Below are 20,850 nucleotides of genomic sequence, written 5' to 3'. Positions count from 1 at the left end.
GATTCTCAAGAGGTAAACCATACAAGATTCGAAATGTGCATCCAATAATTATTTCTTCAGTGTTTACCACAAACAGGCTCCTTGTCAGGTACAAAAACACAAGCAATGTGTGATCCAATAGAATAGAGTCAGCACTGTACCTTGTGATGTTGTCCATCTATTGAGAAAGCAATGTTACTGCAGGGACAAAGGAAAAGCAGCTACTCCATATTTATAGGAAGTGTAAATCTCTCCCATGTCTCCTGAAGGAGGTGACATTTAAGTTTAGATCATTTCAATGATGCTACAATTATCACACAGAGACTGTCAACCCTGGCCATCATTTCTTCAAGTTCACTCTGTTCTGAGGATTCTACTTGGGAATTTACACGCATTAGTTCACACACACAACTCAGAAGGTCAGGGTTCTTGTCCTCATTATACCTATGATGAAACAGAAGCTCAAAGGGGTATTTAAAAAAGGTCATAGCTGATAAGGCAAACAGTCCAAACTTAAATCCAGTTATGAGTCCCGAAGCTCCCAGTCTCCACCATGCAGCCTCACTGTTCTGTGCAGCTCTCGAGTGGGGGCGGAGACTGATGTGAGAATCCACTGGGAGGATATACTAATAGAGCTGTCTAAAAATGAGAGAAACTAGGGGTTCTAGGTCGTAGACATAACCTAGAGCAAGCTGATGGCCTGAGTGTGATACTTTTGACAGAGAACAGGACCACAACTAAGCAGCACTGATGAGCAGTGGGTTATAGTTGAGTACTGTCACTAAGGTCATGTTCCTTTCCAAATTGTTAGGTGTTCAGTAAGAGCTGAGAAAGCGTGGTATGCATTTCACTTGGATGATCCATCTGCTTGGTGACTAGACACCAGGAAGTAGATAACATAGGATCTTCCTAGAATTTTCAATGAATTAGCCCAAAGAACCAGATGGTTATGGATACGTTGAGTCTAAGTAGTAAGGACTGTTTCCAGCTGCTTAAGCAGAAAAGGTACATATAGGGAGGGGCTTATAGCACCACACAGAAACTGGAAGTTGAGCTTGAAAAACAGAGAGTTAACAGAACAGCTCTCAAGGGTAATGTCTTTGACTTTTCCTGTTGCTATAACAGGGTCTTCTTTCCTTATAAAATCACTAATGCCACCATGATGTCTAAATACTGTGACATCACCTAATCATAATTACCTCCCAAAGGACCAACCTTCAAATACCATGAACAGATAAATTTGAGGATTAACTTTCCAATACTTTTAACTTTTGAGGGAATGTTAAAAGCATTATCAGACAGGACTAAAATGCCCCTGTCCTGCTGTACATTCCATTGCCCGCTACCTTGTATCTCCTAGCTCCAAATCCTGGGCACAAGTGCCTATTGCCCAAGCCTGGGTTCCCTGCTGCTGCTGCCCTGACTTCAGATTATAAACAAGAAGGAATGGAAAGGCTTGAGGGATGTCTCAGAGGTTAAGACCATTGACTGCTCTTCCCGAAGATCCAAGTTCACACAGTGGCTTGAACCATCTGTAACCCTAGTTTAAGGGGATCTGACACCCTCTTCTGGCCTTTATGGGAACAAGGTGTGCAATTGGTACACAGGCAGACATGCAGGCAAAACACCCATACACATAAAACAATAATACATTTTTTTAAAAAAGAGGGGGTAGATTTATCTTGCTTCTACAGTCGGAGACAATAGTAGCCATCATCTTGCTACTATGGATGAGCACATTTACCCCACACCATCGCCCACCTAATAACATGGTTAGGTGCTGGGTATTTCTGAAAAAAAAATTGACACAAAACTCTATACTTAAAAGGGAGTAGAGTATGGATTTTAACTCATATCTGCTTGTTGTTTAGACTGCAGAGAGAGATAAAAGGTCTTCTCTGATCATGGCGATCCACTCCAGTCTCCTATGGTCTGCAAAGGCAGTAGTCCATTCCACTCATAATAACATATCATAGAATAACAAAGTACAATAAAAAAAACAACAGCACAAATTTGAGGTACCATTCTGTATCCAAACCTAGGTCTGTTATGTGTTTTTCCTTACTTAATACCCACAACATTGTTCTGAGTTACAAATGAATATAAATACATAAGTATGTCTTCTTTTTCCTGTTAGTTTCTAAATTCCTGAGGGCACTATATCAACCTCTGTATCAACCACACCACCTGGGAGCTTGTTTGTTCAGAAGGTTCTTGATACAATGAAATACTGTACTTAACTAGACTCACCCTTGTTCACTAAGCCAGTCTCCCTTTCAGTTAACTTAGACACAGAGAGCTTCTTCTGGACTTATTTAAAGCTGTAAAGTCTTGGGTTTGAAGCCAGCTCTATCAACTGTTCAACAAAGGACCCAGTCTTTTTGTCTATCATTGCTCTCAAGAATAGTAACATAGCAGATGAAGATATTAAAACTTTCGTCCATAAAGTGATAGATCAAGATGCTGATTAGATACTTTCTTTTTGAGCAAACAATATGATTAAAGAAGAATAGGGAGATATAAGGATGTAGATGGGCATTCCAAGCAAATAGAGCTAGAAAGAAAGCAGGAGTATTGATATCCACTAGTATCAAGAAAGTTGAATTCAAAATTAGAAGAGATAAGGTAGGCCATGTTGTAATGGTTAACAAAACAATCTATTAAGAGGATATAACAATTCTAGCACCCACATACGAAACATTGAATCACCCAGTTTCATAAAATGAAGACTGTGGATAGAAAGTTACAGATCGAACTTAGCACAACAATAGTGAATGATTGCACTGGCTCGTTCTTCTCCACAAACAGGTCATCCAGACAAAACAGGAACCAGCAAGGAAACATCAGAATACACATTCTGCTCAGCAGCTCACATTGCTTTCTCTAAAAGAGACACAAGACACAAGACACAAACACTGGAAGAATTTCTTGTATTCCATTTGATCACATTGAAATAAAATTAGAAATAGATGGCAAGCAAAGCTATGGAACAGCTCACTATTTCAGGGGAGAGAGTTAAAAATTCCAAGAACTGAATGAAAATTACAACATAATACATAGTGATCTGTGGAATGCACTGGAAGCATTCTAATACATGTTTTATAATTATTAGTGTACACATTTGGGAAAAAGGCCAGAAAAAATCCCAAGGAGATAATTTATGATGCTACTCATGGTCTTAGAGAAAGAAGAACAAGCCAAACACTGAATTATAGATGGGAAAAATACCAAGGCAGAAGTTAATGAGATGGAAATAAAAAGAATATTGCAACGAATCAACAAAACAAAGGCTGATTCTTTAGAAAAGCTAAACAAGATTGACAATCCTGTAGCCAAACTAGCCAAAAGTCAGAGAGACCCAAATTAATTGAATGAAGGGCATAAATGAAGATACTGTCACAGCTACCTTGGTAGTTCAGAGGGTCACCAGAGCACACTAGAAAAACCCATGTTCCAATAACTTGGAAAATCTAAGAAATGAGTAAATTTCTAGACACTTTTGAACTACCAAAATTAAACCAAAACGATCTAAACAACCCAAATATGTCTATAATCAAGGGAATTGAAAATAATAATTTCCAATCCCCAGCAGGTTCATTACTGTTTTGTTTTGTTTTAAAGAAATGGTGAAGAAGGACCTCCTCTAGTATAGCGTGACTATTCCCATTATGATCAGAGCAGCTACCCACACAAGAGCCTCCCAAGATCGGGCTTGTTGATACCTTCTGACAGAAGGGGGGTTTTGATTTTCTACTTTCCATTTTAAGGACTATTTATTGTTCTTAAGAGTGATTTTATGATTAGTCAATAGGGAATAATACCAGACCTCCCTCATAGGATTGCTGTTAGAATTAATTCAGATAAAACATTAGTACTTAGTAATATGCATCAGGACATGAGATGATATCACATTGTCCCTTGGCAATGGGGATGTTGTAAGCAGCTTTAAGGTGTCTCTTTCTTGCTTCATAATCAGAGAGGCCAACTTAGAGACTTGGTTGACCTAACTACAGCAATGGGAGACAAAATATAATGAAAATGTTTGCCAGGCATCCAATGCCCTCCCCTATTTCACCCCACCTCCCTCTATGGATTCCCCATCAATACCCCCAACCATATGCTGGCTGTATGATCCTGTCAAAGCAAACTGTCCTCAATTCCCTCAAATACCAAGTGGTTTTACACTCCCATTTTGGCTTATGCATTTCCTTCTGTCCTCAACACTGGAAAAATATCCACTCCTTCAACAAAGTCAGACTCACATAGCTTCTTTACTTTGAGGTCTTTCTCCATGTATCTCTCCAAGTGTGAGCATAACAAAGCATTAATTATATTCCCTCTGTGCTTATTTTAGAGGACAGAAATCATTATTGTTTGTCTCCCTTCCCATCTCCTTCTTCATTATCTTAAAGGAGGAAGGTCTTCAATGGAGTCCTTTAGTTTTCCAAGTAAGGTGATAGGTGGGAATGTAAATTTTATAAGCAGAGAGGGGGTAAAAATGTATGTCTTATGGGAAACAGAGAGGGAACATAGGATGGCAAGTTATTTAAACTAAGGGGCAGAAAGCTAGGGAAGGAAAGGATGAACATTCTAGGCCCGAGAGAAGTAACAGGATTATGGCTAAACATCCATTTGAACATGGATAAAAATCTGCAAAGATCAAAATTCTTTTCTCTACATAATGGGCCACAGGCAACTCTTGATCAAGACAACAACATAGTCAGCTCTATGAGGGAGATTCATACTGGACAGTGACACAGAGATTATTTGAAGCATGAGCATGCACAATGGTTTTGGAAGTTTTTCTGTAGTCTGGCCTATCCTAGAGAGGGTGTATGCTATATGAAGACACAGGGGTATCTGGATAAAGTGTTTTAACTCAAGTTAAAACAGGATTTTGAACAAATGTGGAGAAATAAGAGAAGAGAGAAGTAGAAAACGAAGGTCATAATTCCACTTGTCCCAGTGGCATGATTAAAGGAGTGTGTAGAGAAGGTAGTTTAGGTAGGCATAATTTTCCAGATAACACTGACACAAAGACTGAAATAAGCAGGAGAGTGAATCACTCAGGTACCTAGAGAAGAAGCATTTGAGCAAAAGAACAGTCTGGCACTGTCCTTGAGGAAGGACATGTCTGCTGTGTTGGAAGATATGACAACGACAGTAGCTACTACAAAGCAAGCAAGAAGGATGGCGGAAGCAGCTGAGAACAAAAAGGCTAATGTGGTAGATGACATGGGGCCTCATAGCCTGTTGTAAAGCTGTGGACTTATGCCCAAGGTAATAATAGGGAACCACTGCAGCAGTGGAGAGGTATGACTTATGAACTAAGAAGAATACCTTGGCCATTGTGTAAAAGGTTGGAGTGGATGGAGGCAAGGATGGAAACAAGAAGACCACCAAGCTCAGGTGGTATCAGTAGAAGTGAGGAAAAAACGTTTGTATATTTTGGAGATAGTAGATTAGCAATAGGTATAGAGCACAGAGGAATAATGAATGGGGATACCAGTGGTTTTGGCCTGAGCATTCTTTCACCTGCACTGTGTAATGTGCCTGTGTCCATAAGTATCAAAGTGGGATTGAGTCAAAGGAGTATTTTTGACCTGCTCTGTAATTCAGTGTCTTCTATCAGTTTGGAATCATAATAATAGTCACCTCAAAATGTTGATAGCCCTCAATTAATAAATCCTAGTAAACCCCTTAGAACTCCATCTGGGGAACAATAAGTGACAGGCTTTCTCCTACTGTATTGGGTATATGGGAAGCCAGCCTATCCCATATGTCCTGACTCTTAGTTTGGACTTTGTCTAGGTGCTCCCTGATGGGGTTTGACCTGAATCGTCACTGGCTGGATCCTTCTCCATGGGCCCATCCCACCCTGCATGGAGTGAAGCAACTCATCATCAAGATGTACAACGACCCAGTAAGTAGCAAGGATGCCCTTGGCAGCTGCTGGCCAATGGCCAGATCTGGGAATAGAAAATTGTATGGGGAAGTCCTCAGGCAGATTTCATTAGGGTTACATGAGCAAAATTAGGAATATACTAACCATGTATGCGCCTGAATTTGATAGGCCCACTGTCTTCCCCCACCTCTCATAAATATCGACTCAGTTGTGGTATAATGAAATGAAGGAAATACATTGTAACACATCTTTATTTGTCAAGGTTCCTTGATGATAAGCCAAAAAATGCAACTTGAATAGCACAAGAAAAATAGACAATCTGATGGAATACCAGCAGTGCATAACATACTTTCAGAGTGCAGGCTGGCCTACTCCAAACATAAGGAACATGGCTGCCATGTGTCCCATCTGGTGACTCCCATTTCTACCTTGACTCTCATTCTCCAGTTCCAAAAAGACTGTAGTTGGCCTAGTTTGAATGGCACATACACCTCTGGCCAATGGGGTGTCCCAAGAAGCCAGAGTGTGTAAAGATGGCACAGTCTTGGGGCCCACATGGATGGATTTGGGGCTGTGGTCCTGGAGAAGAGGGCCTACTGCTCTGGAAGAAAGAATGAAGCCATACAGACAGACCGCACTATGTTTGCTCAGAGGGGCAAGTTGTTGCAGTGAGAAACCAGAGAAGACAATGGGGATTTGTAGTGCAGAGAAGGAGACAGATGAGAGTCACTCTTTCTGAAGAGCTATCAGCAAGAGGGCATAGCAGACCTCTGTGCTTAGGAGTGATGGCATGGGTGGGTAGAGGTAGGGTGGTCATAGGAAATAGAACTTTGTAACAAGTTAGAGCTGCCTCAGGATGGAGTGTGTGCCCTGGGAGCTTTCCCTTACTGAAAGTATTCAAGGTGAAGTGAAACTAAACTGTCAAAAATGGCACATAGAGGAGACTCAATTGTTTGAATGGCATTCCAGTAAAATTACACACAAATCCTTCTCAGCTGCGATGACAGTGATTTTGATGGCCCCTAAAGTGTATATCAAGTGACAGATGGTGGTAGCTAAGGCAAATTTCCAGAGTTGGGGTATATCAGAGATGCACCAGTGTGACCTGTTCTGCTTACTCTGCTAAAAGTGCCAATAAAAATGGAACTAATTAGAGAGTAAAATAAAGCTGTATGTAAAGACAAATGCATACATTAGAGTAAAGGTCAGAGACCTTGATTTTAAAATTGTCATTTTATTTAAAAAATGTTTTACTGTATTTGTGCGCGCGCGCGTGTGTGTGTGTGTGTGTGTGTGTGTGTGTGTGTGTGTGTGTGTGTGTGTGTATACACATGTACATTTTCCACAGCATGCATATGGTAGTCAGAGGACAACTTGTGGGAGTCCATTCTCTCCTTCCACTATTTGGGTGTTGGATAATCTAATTCAGGTCATCAGGCTTAGGGGCAAGTGTCTTAACCCACTGAGCCATCTCACTGGCTCAGAAGCCACCATTTTCTTCTTTCCTGGGTTCTTTGATGGGCCACTTTTTGTCAGGGCTTGTATTGCCACAGTTTTAGTATGTGACTTCCTTCTCCAGCTCATCCTTGGCACAGTTGGAAGCCAATTGTGTGCATCCAACCCAGTTATTACTCTGAATCCTTCAGGCTGTCCTATCGCCATACCTTTCAGAGAATTGGGCTGCATCATATTTTCTCAGGAAGTACCTGTAGTTTGCCAAGTTCTTCTCCTACCTCCAGGCTTCTTTATTGGTTCTTGTCTTCCCAGTAGAGCATCATGACTTCTCTTGCTGCTGCCTCCTTCTCAGCAGCAATAGCTGGAGAATAGCCTAACTGTTAGTTTTCCTGATCTGACTAGTAAAAGATACTCAGCAACTGCTTGTTGAACTGGATTGGGTTGAACATGACACACTCTATTGTGCCAAATGTAATATTGCTCATAGATATAAAACTGTCATCCATAAAAAAAGATGGCATAATAAGGCAAGAAAGACTGGATTCTGGGTCAGCAGATGCAACAGAGTGGGGTCACTTAACAAAGTGGTGTTTAGATGAATCAAAAAAAAAAAAAAAGAGCTGGTGGGGAGGAAGTGGATGGGAGAGCCGCTGTCTTAGTCAGTGTTCTATCGCTGTGAAGAGACACGATGACTTTGGCAATTCTTACTAAAAAAGCATTTAATTGGGACTTGTTTACAGTTTCAGAAGTTTAGTCCATTCTCACCATGGCAGCAAGCATGGTGGCACACAGGCAGATGTGGTGCTGGAGAAGCAGCTGAGACGTCTGCATTTGGATCTTCAGGCTGCAGGAAGAGAGAGCCCCTGGGGCTGGCCTGGGCTTCTGAAACCGCAAAGCCCACCCCCAGTGATACACTTCCTTCAACAAGGCCACACCTCCTAATCCTTTCAAATAGTGCTGTTCACTCCTTAAGCATTTATGAATCTATGGGGGCCATTCTTATTCAAACCACCCCTGGGGTCCAAGGAAAGCAACTCAAGTGGCCTAAGAAGAAGAGACTCTAGCTTGCCATACCCATCAATTTGGGGTATCAATTTGCTCACAAATGACTAGATATTCATTTATGTTCTAAAACATAGCTCAGGCAAAGCTGAACCGTAGAGATATTACGGCATTCCTGATGACACGTATTGACTCATCATTGGCTGTTTGGCTGTCAGTATGCTTAGTTGCTAAGACAACAGTATAAGCTACTTTCTTCCTAGAAATCCACACCTTTGTGGCCCAAACAAGGAATTATACAGAGTCAAGCAGACTCTAAATAGGATCCCTGACCCCACACTTTCCTCTTTGTTCCCAAAATCCTCACTGCTTTTTTTGTGGAGTGGACTGTTTAATATAGCATGAATTTATTCTCTCAAAGCTCCCATGAGTCTGAAATGTGGGGACAGTCTAGCTATTCTGTGCTCAGTGGCTCTGAAGGTGCCAAGCGAGATCTCCATTTGGGCTGTGAGCACATCTGAGGCTTGGTCTTTGACCTCATTCTTTTCTTTCCTCTTTCCACAAATATTTATATACCATACGTCTATATTCCAGACATTGTAGTTCTGATAGAGAGAAAATTCTAAATTTTGCAATGTAGTAGGGAAATAGACATGAAACAAGTAACTGCTGGGAATACACATTTCAAGCACCGAGAGTTCTTTAACAGCAACAGAAAGCACTAAGTGGGGTAGAAGCAAAATGGTACTAAGCCTTGGCCTTGCTGGGGGCAGTTCCAGCTCACACCTGTTATCCTAGAGTGTACTCTTAAAAACATCCTGATTTGGATGATGAATTATTCATTATTTCTTGGTAAAAGCCTAATGAAGGCACCTAGTACAGTATGGATATATGGCAGATTCCAATTCACATTCTGAAGGATATCTATCGGCATCTTTGTGCCCAGTTGCAAACATTGCAGAACATTGTGCCCTAACACCGTGAAATGTATTTCTGCTCCTAACCTTCAGTGTACTATATATGTGTACACACAAATAATTGCTTGGTTCCAAACTGCTGAGCAATACAAATTGTCAGAAAGCTCCTGTTTTCTTCTGTTCTCCTCTCTTCTTCACTCTTCTTCCCTTGCCTCTCACACCCCCTCCCACTTCCTTCATTTCTCTCTCTCCTGGCACTGTCTTTCTGTGTAGTTCAGGTTGGACTCAAACTTAAAATCCTCCTGCCCTAACCTGCAGAGAGATAGGATCCATAGATGTGTGTACTGTACTCAGCCAGACTTGGATCTAAGCCACCCTGGTGACCTCTGCACAGGGAATCAGCAGAACCACCTCTCATCTGAGTATCACACCTACTCTACTGCTGTGTGGATGGCTGGCTATCATTTGCCTGGCAATTCCTGCTGGAGCAGTTGCTCCACTATAGTCCTATGGAGACAGGCTTCACAGACAGTCTAAGTACATTCTATGGAGGGAGATAAAAGGTGTGAGAGCCCAGGGGGCAACACTGGGCTGAGGCAAGAAAGATACCTAGGGAAGGGAGAGCTTCCTAAGTGGAAAACACCAGTGTCTATGTCTGCCTAGTTTGGGAGGCAGACTCAGTGGACTGAACTGAGGGTAGACAAGAAGGGCAAAGGGACAGCTATATAATTTAGGAAGCAATGTGGGCTTTATTTTCATGGGGCTTAAGCCGGTGAGTGACAGGATCATTTGTGTTTTAGAAGAACCCCTCTGGTGAGGATCTCTTTTAAGGATCCAGTCTAGGGGTTGGGAGGATGACCTATTAGCTTGATGCTTTTAGAAGGAGGAAACAGACAAGGGATAGATGAGAGATATGAGGGAGGGAAACATGAGGACTTCTGGTTGTGGCCAATGGGAGAGGAAGGAGCTTTGCAGGATGCCCATGGTTTGGCTTGGGCCACACTGGAAATGCTACCCTTCCCAAGAATTCCAGGAAAATGAACATCCATAAGGGGAAGGGGTACCAGGTGACACAAGACATTAGATATGCTCTGTTTTAAGTCAAGTAGGAATAAAATGTACAATCTGCACCTTAAGCTGCTAGAAGGAGCCATTCCATGTCCTCCTCAGTGGACAATGACAGCCTACTGTCCTCGTGTTAGTGGTGGCATTTGCTTTTCTAGCCCCAGGCTCACTGAACCGTTCACCCCAATGAGGACATTTGATATTAAATTTTGCTCTTGAAAAAGGTGTGTTTAACCCAGAGAGCTACACTGAGCTGAGATGCAAAGTGTTTCATGTTCTGTTCCCATGCTAGCTCCCTCTGCACGGGGTGACTCTTGTTTACCAGCTGAGATCGATTGTTCCCTGCGGGCAGAGTCTGGCTAATTTTTCAGAGTCCCTGGTGTTCAGCAGAGCTCTGACTGTGAGTGAGCAGGTGCTCTGCATAAATGTTGAGCAAGTGACAGAGTGAGCCAAGGTCCCCAGTTCCTTGGCTTTAGATTTTTTTTTTTTTCTGAAGAAGAGGTGTGTTGGTATGCAAACCCTCCTCTCCCAAAGCCACCTTCTGTCATCATTACTGTGCTCTCTGACCGAGAAGCTGATCTGGTAACATAAATCCTCTCCTGAGTTCAATGGCAACCTGCGGAGGTCATCCCACCCCCAAGGTACAGAAGCAGAGATGATGTCACCCAGGGCCTTTCCTAGAATACACATGCTTCACATCATCTTTGGTGACTCACTCCACCCTTAGACTCCGTGCCTACTCCATCTTACATAACCACCACTGAGATGCATTGCCTCTCACCACCAAAGACTCTCCTTGCTCCAGGTTCCTTGTCTCAACCAGTACCCAACTTGTCCCCACCAACTGATCCAACTTGTTCAGGGCATCATGCAGTTTGTTACTTTTAATGGGGTGAAGACCAAGGGAACCCATTTGGGCTTTGTCCCCTTCCATAGTAAGTAGCACTGGAAATGACATCCCCATTTGGGCAAGAGCTCTTCCCCTCACCAGGGGAGTTTTACTTTATTACAGCACACAGCAGAATATGAAAATAACTGTATCACATATTAGCCACACAGTCAAAGCCACTCTCACACAAAGTCTTTCTCTGATGTCTACATCCAGCTATGAGAACTTAAGACCAGAAGTGAACTGATCTGTGGATGGACTTCCAGGGACCATCCACCTGAAGCTCTGCTAACATTTAATGTCTAACTATGAGGTGCATCCTGAGTAGCATTTTTGTTTAGTGACATTAAATGAAAAAGGTCATCATTTCCTTAAAAAACATGGTACATATTCCTCAGTGATAGCATAAGCAAAACCCCTGGGTAACCTCTGGGGTATAGAAATTGATGAATGAGTTGTTGGGGGAATCTCCATACCAGAAAGGTCTTAGACCAAGGCACTGAGGGGGGTGTTGTGGTTTTATAAGAAACAAACCACAGTGCTTTAGAAACCTGGGGCTAGGAAGACTGTTCCAAGTGAACCTGGAGGTGGGTGGCATCAAGGAAAGCTTGAGGAAATCTATGTGTAGACTAGAGCTTAAAGAGTGGGTAATACTTCATGAGTTGGTGGTGAATTCGGAGAGGAGAGAGATTACAGGTAAAGAAGAGCAGGCATTCCAGGAGATCTGAACGACAGAATGGGGATGAGAGACCTGGCTGTTGGAGCTAGCCTATAGGGTTTATCAGGAGCCTCTGTGCAAGGGCAGGTAAGGGGCACTCTGAGGAAGTTCTGTGTGGGTTTGCACATCAAGCCAAAGAATTAAAATTGAAGCATCCACCAGACAGTCTTTTAAATAGATTTTTTAGTTGAATTAAATATCATACCTGTAAAAAAAAAGTTAAAAGCAATGTAACAAAACACAACCTGTCCAGAATATTCCAACATATGCCCCCTCCTCAATCCTGAGAAGTAGAACAGTTGAGGGAGAGCAAAAATCTGGTGAAGCAAGAGAGAAATCAGGGAGTAATATTTCCAGCCATTCAGTTCCCCTGACAAGAAACTAGAGTCTCATTCTAAAAGCTAAACCCAACTAGGCCTCCCCACCTTGCTTCAGAACCTTTCAATGACTTGCTATTACCTACCACATAAAGGCCAGCATCCCCTGACATGCTGTTCAAGGCCATGCCTGCTCTGTTCATTTTCTGTGCCCCAGGACTGAGCACAGAACATGGCATTGCCGAGAATATTGTTTGAATGATGAATGAACCCATGAATAAAGAATAGGTGTTTCAGAAAACTACTGAGGCTGCAGTATGCAGAGTAGATCAAAAGAACCCAGGCCATGAAGGAAGAAGACAGCCCAGTGTAGCACTGTTGTCATAGTGCAGGTGAAGGACACCCAGATCTGCTCTCAGGAAGCCACGGAAGGCACTGCTCACTCCAAGATCAGGCTGAGACAGGGGAATGTGTTGCCTCGGCCCTCTCCCTTGTCCCAAAGCCACTCCAAACCTAAGGGCTAATTTTTTTCCAGTGGTTCCTACACTCCAAGGTGATTTTTTCTTTTCCTGGAAAAGAAAAGTCCCCATCAGCCACTGCTGGCGTTGCTATAACAACTTGGCTGCAGCTCTTTACACAGATCCATTTCCTTAAATCATTTAAGGAAAATTAGCTGCCATAACAACATGGAGCAGCTTTGAAAATAGACCAACACAGGGCTGGGTGGCTCCTCCTCCATCCTGCGCCTCCTCCAGTCTTCCAGATAAGCTGCGCTCTTCTGTCAAATAACTAAATAAATTATAACACATTTGCTTAACAAACAGAGAAGTTGGTGACATGGTCAAATAACAAACATAGAACTGTCACCCATTCATACCTGCCCATAAAGTACACAAAAATAGATACAAATACCACAAAGAAACATGTAAGAAAAAGAATGCATTTCCATTATAAATAAAATGGAAAACGTATAAATGGTAAATAAAAACTGATACATAGGCAACTGTAGGGATGGAAGTACATGATTACACAAAGGATTTGAATGCAAAATGGGGACAACCTCTGCTTCATCACTCAAAATGGCAAGACAAAGTCAATGATTCATATGAGCTGTCTTTTAGGTGAGAAAGGGTTCCGAGTCAGCAGAAAAGATGGCCCTGGGATGGCACCTCCTCTTGGGACACCTGTGTGCTCATAGCCACCAGGCTGCTCAGTGTCTGGTTAGGGAGGGAGACAAACCTACCTTAGCGATCGGGAGTGGTCCCATTCCCACCTGTACTTATAGGCTAAGTAGGAGAACAGGAGTAGCCATGTAATTTTGAATGCAATGATTCTTTGTTCCACATTGCAAATTTTACCCTTCCGTAGGAAAAAAACAACACCACAGCCAAGGAAGACTATATCCTTAAGACATTTGAGCCTCACTGGATCCTCAGGATATCTGGAAGCTGAACAGTGGGTCTCCACACCTTTGTTCCAGATCTGTGTCTATGACAATGTTGCCCTAGTATACCAGTAGAGCAGTGGAAACTGTGTGGTTTTATTGTGTAGCTAAACTACTCATTAGCTTGGAGCTCTTGGGCAGGTGATCCCTCAAATCCAGACCTTCAACTCCCCATCTATATACCATGGGGATCAAAGGATGATCTCCAAGGGATCCTTCCAGATACACAGTCAATGTCAGTTTGGACTTATCTGTTGATTAAACTGAACAATTCACTCCCTGAGACACTGAATTTCTATAAGCCCCAGAAGTCCTGGCTGCCACCAAAGATGAGATGGACTGACTGATAAAGGTCTACAAAAGTGTTTAGCAAGAAGCTCTGTATACTTAGCTTCCTAAACTTCCGAGTGCCCCTCTGCTAGCAGAAAAGAATGACTCCTGGCCTACCTGCCTCACCAGCAGTACAACAAGACCCTGATGTGTTGACCATAGAACATTTTCTAAGGAAGGGGGATGACTGTCCTGGGCCAGAATGGAAAGGGATGTCCATCTGCTAGAGATTTCATGAGGGGACAATTCAGTGTGTACACAATAGGTCACACTTAGATATATTCAAGTATTTTTCTACTCCTTCCAACATGGTACAGGAAATCGGTAAATAACTATAGAGGGGAAGGTTCAACACGGTAATAAAAAACTTGAAATAGTAAAATGTTGTTCAGGGAATCTGAAAACAGAGGGCTGTGATTCATGAAAACTTTATAGTTTTTTCAACAGTTTGAGATATTTTACAAAAGATTAACGAATCTGAAACTATCTTTTTTTTTCTTTTGTAAAGGCAACTTCTCTGGGGCCATGATAAAACATAGGTCTATTATTTGTTTGTTTTCAACAAAGTAGACTGTAACTTTGGCTCTTTGGCAGAAGGCAAAGTGGAAAGATGACTCTCTTCCTTCAGAAAACATTTATTGAGTTAGTGGCCCTCTGTGACATCTTTCAGCCTGAATGGCTCCAGATACCTCTTATCAACTCAACTGACTGCATACATATTGCTCAGTTTCATGGGAAATAAGAGAGTTTCCAGAGGGTTCTGTTTCAGTCAGGTCCATTTAATGCTTTATACCTCAATTTTCAGGAACAGAAATACCTCTTGCTATCTCCTGTGCTTCCTGTTAGGGCTAGATTCTACAGATGTAAACCTTTATTAGCAGCATACAGGAAATGGAGCCATTAGTTTATCCTCTTGGCTGAGTAGTTTTCTCCCAGTCCCCACAACTCTAGCTCTAGTGTTCTTCCATAAACTGTGATCTCTCTGAAGGCCTGGACTTTGCTGTAATCATTTCTATATCCCCGACATTTGGTATGAAATGCCGGCCTTCAATGAATGTGGAGAGGGGTGAGGAAAAGGCAGCAGAAAAGAATTCCTTTCATGAAAACCTGGATTGTGCCAGGCATGGTGGCACATTGCTTTAATCCCAGCATTCTGAGTGGTGAGGTAGGCGGATCTCTGTGAATTCAAGGCCAGCCTGGTCTACGGAGTGAATGCCAGGATAGGCTCCGAAGGAAGCTACACAGAGAAACCCTGTCTTGAAAAACAAAAACAACAACAACAACAACAAAGAAGAGAAAAAGAAAAAAAAATTCCCAGCAAGAGACAGTCTCAAAACCCTCCAGAACCCACCTCCAAACAATAAAATATTGCTTTATTCCACAAATATTGACAGAGGGAATTCCTTGGGCATGGTGCCTCAAACTGATCTCTGGTCCAGGGTGCCATGTTCTCAGCCACATTGCAAGTATTTCCAGCCTAAAACTTGCTTTCTTCTCTCTGTTGCCTTGGACATGACTAGGTGCCCCCCACCTCTCAGAAGTCAGTTTCTCCTGACAGGAGTTGTTTGAGTTATACATACTCCTGACAGAGCCGGGCACACCCTTGCTCAAAGTACACAGCATGCTGCACTTTAGTGACACTTGTCTGTCTCCTTCAGACTGTAGACCTTTAAGAGACAGAAGTCGAGTCCTTTTAATCTTATTTCCACTTCTCCCAGCACAGTTCACCCCTCAGGAGACCCCAAATGGAGACTTGAGAAAATAAATCTTGACAAAAATCTCTCTCATCCCACCTGTCAATTCCCAGCAAGACAGTGCCAAGACACCCCAGAAGCAACCATACAGTACTTCCAGCATCTGTAGTCCCTCACTGTGCTGTGTTTTCATGGATGTGTTGTCTTCTCTCTTCTATTTCTTCTGCCTGCTGATCCCCATTCTAAAGAACTCCTGGATACGGAGTTTTCTCTTACACACCTTTAATCCCAGCATGAGAGGCAAGGGCAGATAGATCTCTGAGTTTGAGGTCAGCCTGGACTACAGAGCAAGTTCCAGGACAGCCAGGGCTACACAGAGAAACCCTATCATGAAAACAAACACAAAACAAGCAACCAAAAAGGCCGGGCGTTGATGGCACACACCTTTAATCCCAGCACTCGGGAGGCAGAGGCAGGAGGATCTCTGTGAGTTCGAGGCCAGCCTGGTCTCCAGAGCGAGTGCCAGGATAGGCTCCAAAGCTACACAGAGAAAACCTGTCTCAAAACACGAAAAAGAAAAAAAAAAAGAAGGAAACAAAAAAAAAAGATGTGTGTGTGTTTTCTCATACTTAAATCCTGGGAATTCTGGAGTGCTTGCATCCAGCAGTGTAGAACCATGGTTCTAAGAGATAGTTAGGACCATCTCTTGAATTGGTGAATGCTGAAGTTGTTCTCTTAACACCCTCTCTGTTACCACTATCCATTCTTTATACCTTGGCTTCTCAATTAGAGCAAGCTTTGGTCCCCAGTCTCCCTGTGTCACAGGCACTGATAGGTGAAAGTATTATGAGCTGGAAAGGGGAATCTGGACATGGTCTGGCATCTTGGATTACCTCCAAGTCAACTCTTCTCATTAGCTTACACCATCTATTTTCACCCCTCCCACATCTGTCCCCTTTTGTGCCCTTGTCTCAGCATATTAGATCTTGTGTATACAGCCGGCTACCCCATTAGGCACTAGGCTGAGTAGTCCTGTAGCAGAGTCCAGGATACATTTGAGGATGTTTTGTGTTTAACATGTGTGGAACTTTTTGGAGAGTTATTTTTGGTTGTTGCTGTTGGGAGGCTCTGGAGTCCGGGATGAATTCATGCTGGTACATCAAATAGCATATTGCATTTCCGAAACCGGCCTTAGCCATGGGAAATCAAGTAAGCCAGATGCCTAATTACTCCATTATTTACTGTGGTAGATAGAGCTGAATTCTGATGAAAAGACCCAGACTAATCAGGCTTCCAGCAAGAAACTGAACAGTTTAACCTTTTATCAGGAAATTACCCCTATCTACCTAAAATACTAATGCCCATTTCCCTAGCCCTGCACCAGTCCCAGATGTCTGATTGTAAGAAGGCTTATCAGCCTGAACACAGCCTGAACCTCTGCCTGGTGAGCCTCCCAGGCTCTCCCATTCCTCAAGTCATTGAGGGGTTTCTGATATATTACTTTACGACTGGTAAAGAGTGTGAATGACAGAGGAGCTTCCTTGTACTCTTCAAAAGCAAAAAGACATTCATTCACCCATTGAGCAAACATTTCCGGAACATAAGCAAGCCCTGCACACTGCAGCACAAAGGACAACTGCACACGGTGCCTGCCTTACAGGATCTAGATGAGGGCAGTGGTCCTTAAGCGGTGTGCAGAAAAACTTCAAGGGACCTGAGGACACTGCTCACAGCATTCCTTTATAAAAGAGCAGCTGAGTCACATGGTTAAGGACTCAAGTTTAGGCCTGGGTCCAATCCGAAATGCCACACCCAAGGAAGGACTCAGCTATCTTAGGCAGGTTCCTTAACTGTTCTAAGTTTCCATGTCTTCATTTGGGGAGTGTGTGTGGTTGTGAGGATTACATTAGCAGATTTCTGTAGCTCCAGGGCACTCTGCTGTGTGTGCATCCTGAAAAGTACAGTAACTGCAAGAGCTGTGAATAAAGGAGTCTTTGGCAATGAAATATGCAAACTTGTGGTTCATAGCACCAGACCAAGTCAACCTGTCATTACGCACATAGCGGTATGGTATGATGGACAAGGGCTCTGACTGGCAATGGGAACAAAACAGACTGTGGGTCATACAAGGTTGCCTGGGAGCATTGAGGCTAAAGAAACAGTCTAGTGTGAACAAGGATTTGTACAACACCGCAAGAGTTTTGAAGGATGAGTAGGAGTTGTTTAGTCACCCTGGGAGGAGCATCACCAGAGAGTAAAGACAGGAATACTGGGGTAACTGCAAGTTCAGCAGCTGGACTGGGGGAAGCATGGGAGGGAGGGCAGAGGCAAGGCTGGGTTGAAGATGGAGACCTGTCAGTGACAAAGAGCCTGTGAGCTACCTCAGTGTGTTTGTACTTGATATGGCAAGTCACAGAGAACCCACCAGTCAATGAGTAAGAGGACACAATTCAAAAAAGAAGAGGGGAGAAAAAAAGATCCTCTGTTTCTGGAGCTTGAACTCTTTATTATTGGGTTACTAGCTTTGCACCAGCAATTGTAACACTTTATAAACAAAGAAATAATCTGAAGTATGACCAAGAATCTATGCAAGAAAGAAAGGAAGAAAGGAACAAAGAAAGAAAGAGAAAAGAAAAAGGCCACAGAATCATCATTCATAAATAGTGGGGCAAAAACTGAGGAAAATATAAATGCCTAACAGTGGGAAACTGATTAAATGAATCACAATGCATTCATATAATGGATGTTTATGATGAGATTATAATATTGAGAACTGCACATGCTGTAATTTTAAGTGAAAAAAGCAGACTGAGTTGCACATGTATTATGTTACAACAAACATAACAACTAGGTTTAAAACACACACAAATAGAATAGCAAACTAGATGTTAGCAGCGGTATTTCTAGGCACCAGGGTGGTCTCCCCTTGCTTTTTAATATTTCTCAATAATTTCCCATAAGTACATATTATCTTTGCAACTAGAAAACATTGTGGAGGGGTGAGGGAACCTGCTATATAGTTATGATCCACATTCAATCATATGGTTCTCCCAACGAGAACCGGTCCCAACCCACATTATATAAAAGAACTCAGTTCAATACCCAGCTTTCCATCTGCCACTATAGCTAGCTATCCCCTCCCTCCTCCCTCCTTCCTCCTCCCTCCCTCCCTCCCTCCCTCCCTCCCTCCTCCCTCCTCCCTCCCTCCCTTCTTTTTGTAATTGGAGTGTAGTCTACCCAGTCCCTGAAGTCTTTATCTCTCAGGGTTTTCTATATTTGTTCCGTTTCCTTCTATGTGGATTTACAGTTTAAGCTGCAGAGGACAAATGCATTCCTTCATTCCTGGGTTGGAGGTATGTGTACACAAGAATGTTGGAGCCACTTGTAGTCATCCTAAAGACTGGCAGTGTCAATGGTAGTCTTAAAATGAATATGAACAGCAACAAATGGTATCCTCCAGATACCCCAGAGGCAATTCAGACAATCAGTGTAACTTGGGACTGGGTTTCCTTCAGAAAAAAAAATAGAAGTGTGCTTGCTAGGATACTAGAAGAGCAGAGACTAGGAAGGCCAAATTCTAAACCTTATAGGCAACAAGCAACCCAACCGAGGCTGCTGAAGGGCCAGTTGCTCTCGATGGCTGTGCCTAGAGGGTGCATCAAGGCCAAAGCTTCCCTTTAAACCCTTCATATCACCTGGGCAGACTCTGAAGTTAGAAGAGCATTCTAAGTCAGGTTCCCAGTACAGTGGATAGTTTCCTCCTGTTAAGAGTTTATCACCAGGCTGTGACATTGAAACATCTTCCAATTGCTGAATCATGGGTTGGTTTTTATTGTTTGATTGCTACACAGTCTTGCTGTGTTGTCCAAACTGATATAAAACTCTGTCCTCTTGTCTCCGAGTTCTGAGTATGGGGATGATCATAGATGTGTGCCACTGAACCCAGCCTACATCACATATATAGTTACATTCCTTTATCATGTGTGTGAGGGGGTGGTGTGTGTGGAGGTCACAGATCAAACTTGGGTTGTCAGGTTTGACAGCAAGCCTTTGATTCAGTAAGCTATCTTGTCAGCCCTCAAGGCATGCGGTAATTTTTTTTAAAACAGATCTTTGTCACATGGCATTAAGAGTTCTTCAGGACCCTGAAGGGGAAAAAGGGAGATGTACTGCTAATTATTTAATGAGAATCTAGAGAGTCCCAGACCTTGTCTCCTCCAGTCGGTAAATTAGCTATCAGAAATGGCCATTGTTAACTTCGTGTCTCCGGTGAGAAAACTGAGAATGCCTCTCCCCAGCTATAACCTCTACAGGTGCATGCCTGCATCATTTCACAGCACACCCATCTGCTTGTTGACTGTACTGTGAGCTTCCTGGGGAACAAAACCCTGTCACCACTGCATTCTTTTTGCAAACGACCAAGTGTCTAATACATAAGAAAAATGTCAGTAGATAATGCTGAACATGTTAGCACTTGAGAGTTGGAGGCAGGAGAGTGGGAAGTTTAAGGGCAGCCTACATAAAACCCTATCTCAAAAACAACAGAAGCTGGGAAGATGGCTCGTTCAGTAAAGTGCTTGCTATGCAAGCATCAGGACCTGAAGGCCAATCCTCAACATCCAGGGAAAAACTGCGTGTGCTGGTTCCCTTCTGTAGCTCTAGCCATGGGCACGTAGATCCCCAAAGCTCCTTGGCTATCCAGCCTAGATGAATCAATTAGCTTTAGGTTAATGAAAGGAGCTGTGTCAAAAAAACAAAAAAAATACAAAAAAAAAACCAAGGTGGGAAACAATCTAGGAAGGCACCTGACATTGACCTTCAACCTCTACATGCACAACATATGTGTGCATGTACCCTCATTGTCATGTACACATACCCACACCCATGTGTACATGTACCACATGCAGACACACCTCACCAACAATTCAAAAAAAACAAAACAAAAACAGCGGAAAAGGAAAGCAGCAGGAACCCGCAAGGTCACACAGGTGTTCACAGCAGAATTGGAAATGGATGCCAGATGGGCCAGACTCCAAGGCCCATTACCCCAGTTCAGCCCAGGGTGTTTTTGCTTCCCAGGGACTTGACATTTCTCTAGTGTGTCTTGCTTTCTCTTTCAAATATTTATAAATAGC

The 20,850-nt window shown here is 42.9% G+C and overlaps 1 protein-coding gene across 1 annotated transcript in view; it reads left to right on the top strand.

The window, feature by feature from the left end:
* Agbl4 (ATP/GTP binding protein like 4) overlaps positions 1-20,850 on the top strand; it is a 1,036,629-nt gene that overhangs the window by 941,715 nt on the left and 74,064 nt on the right. The window contains exon 10 of the mRNA XM_035438666.1: positions 5,791-5,902. Within this exon, the coding sequence (XP_035294557.1) occupies positions 5,791-5,902 (112 nt within the window). The remainder of the gene's footprint in view (positions 1-5,790; positions 5,903-20,850) is intronic.

The sequence above is a fragment of the Cricetulus griseus genome, chromosome 2, assembly GCF_003668045.3.
Source record: "Cricetulus griseus strain 17A/GY chromosome 2, alternate assembly CriGri-PICRH-1.0, whole genome shotgun sequence".
NCBI lineage: Eukaryota > Metazoa > Chordata > Mammalia > Rodentia > Cricetidae > Cricetulus > Cricetulus griseus.
This window is presented reverse-complemented; position numbering and strand designations above follow the sequence as displayed.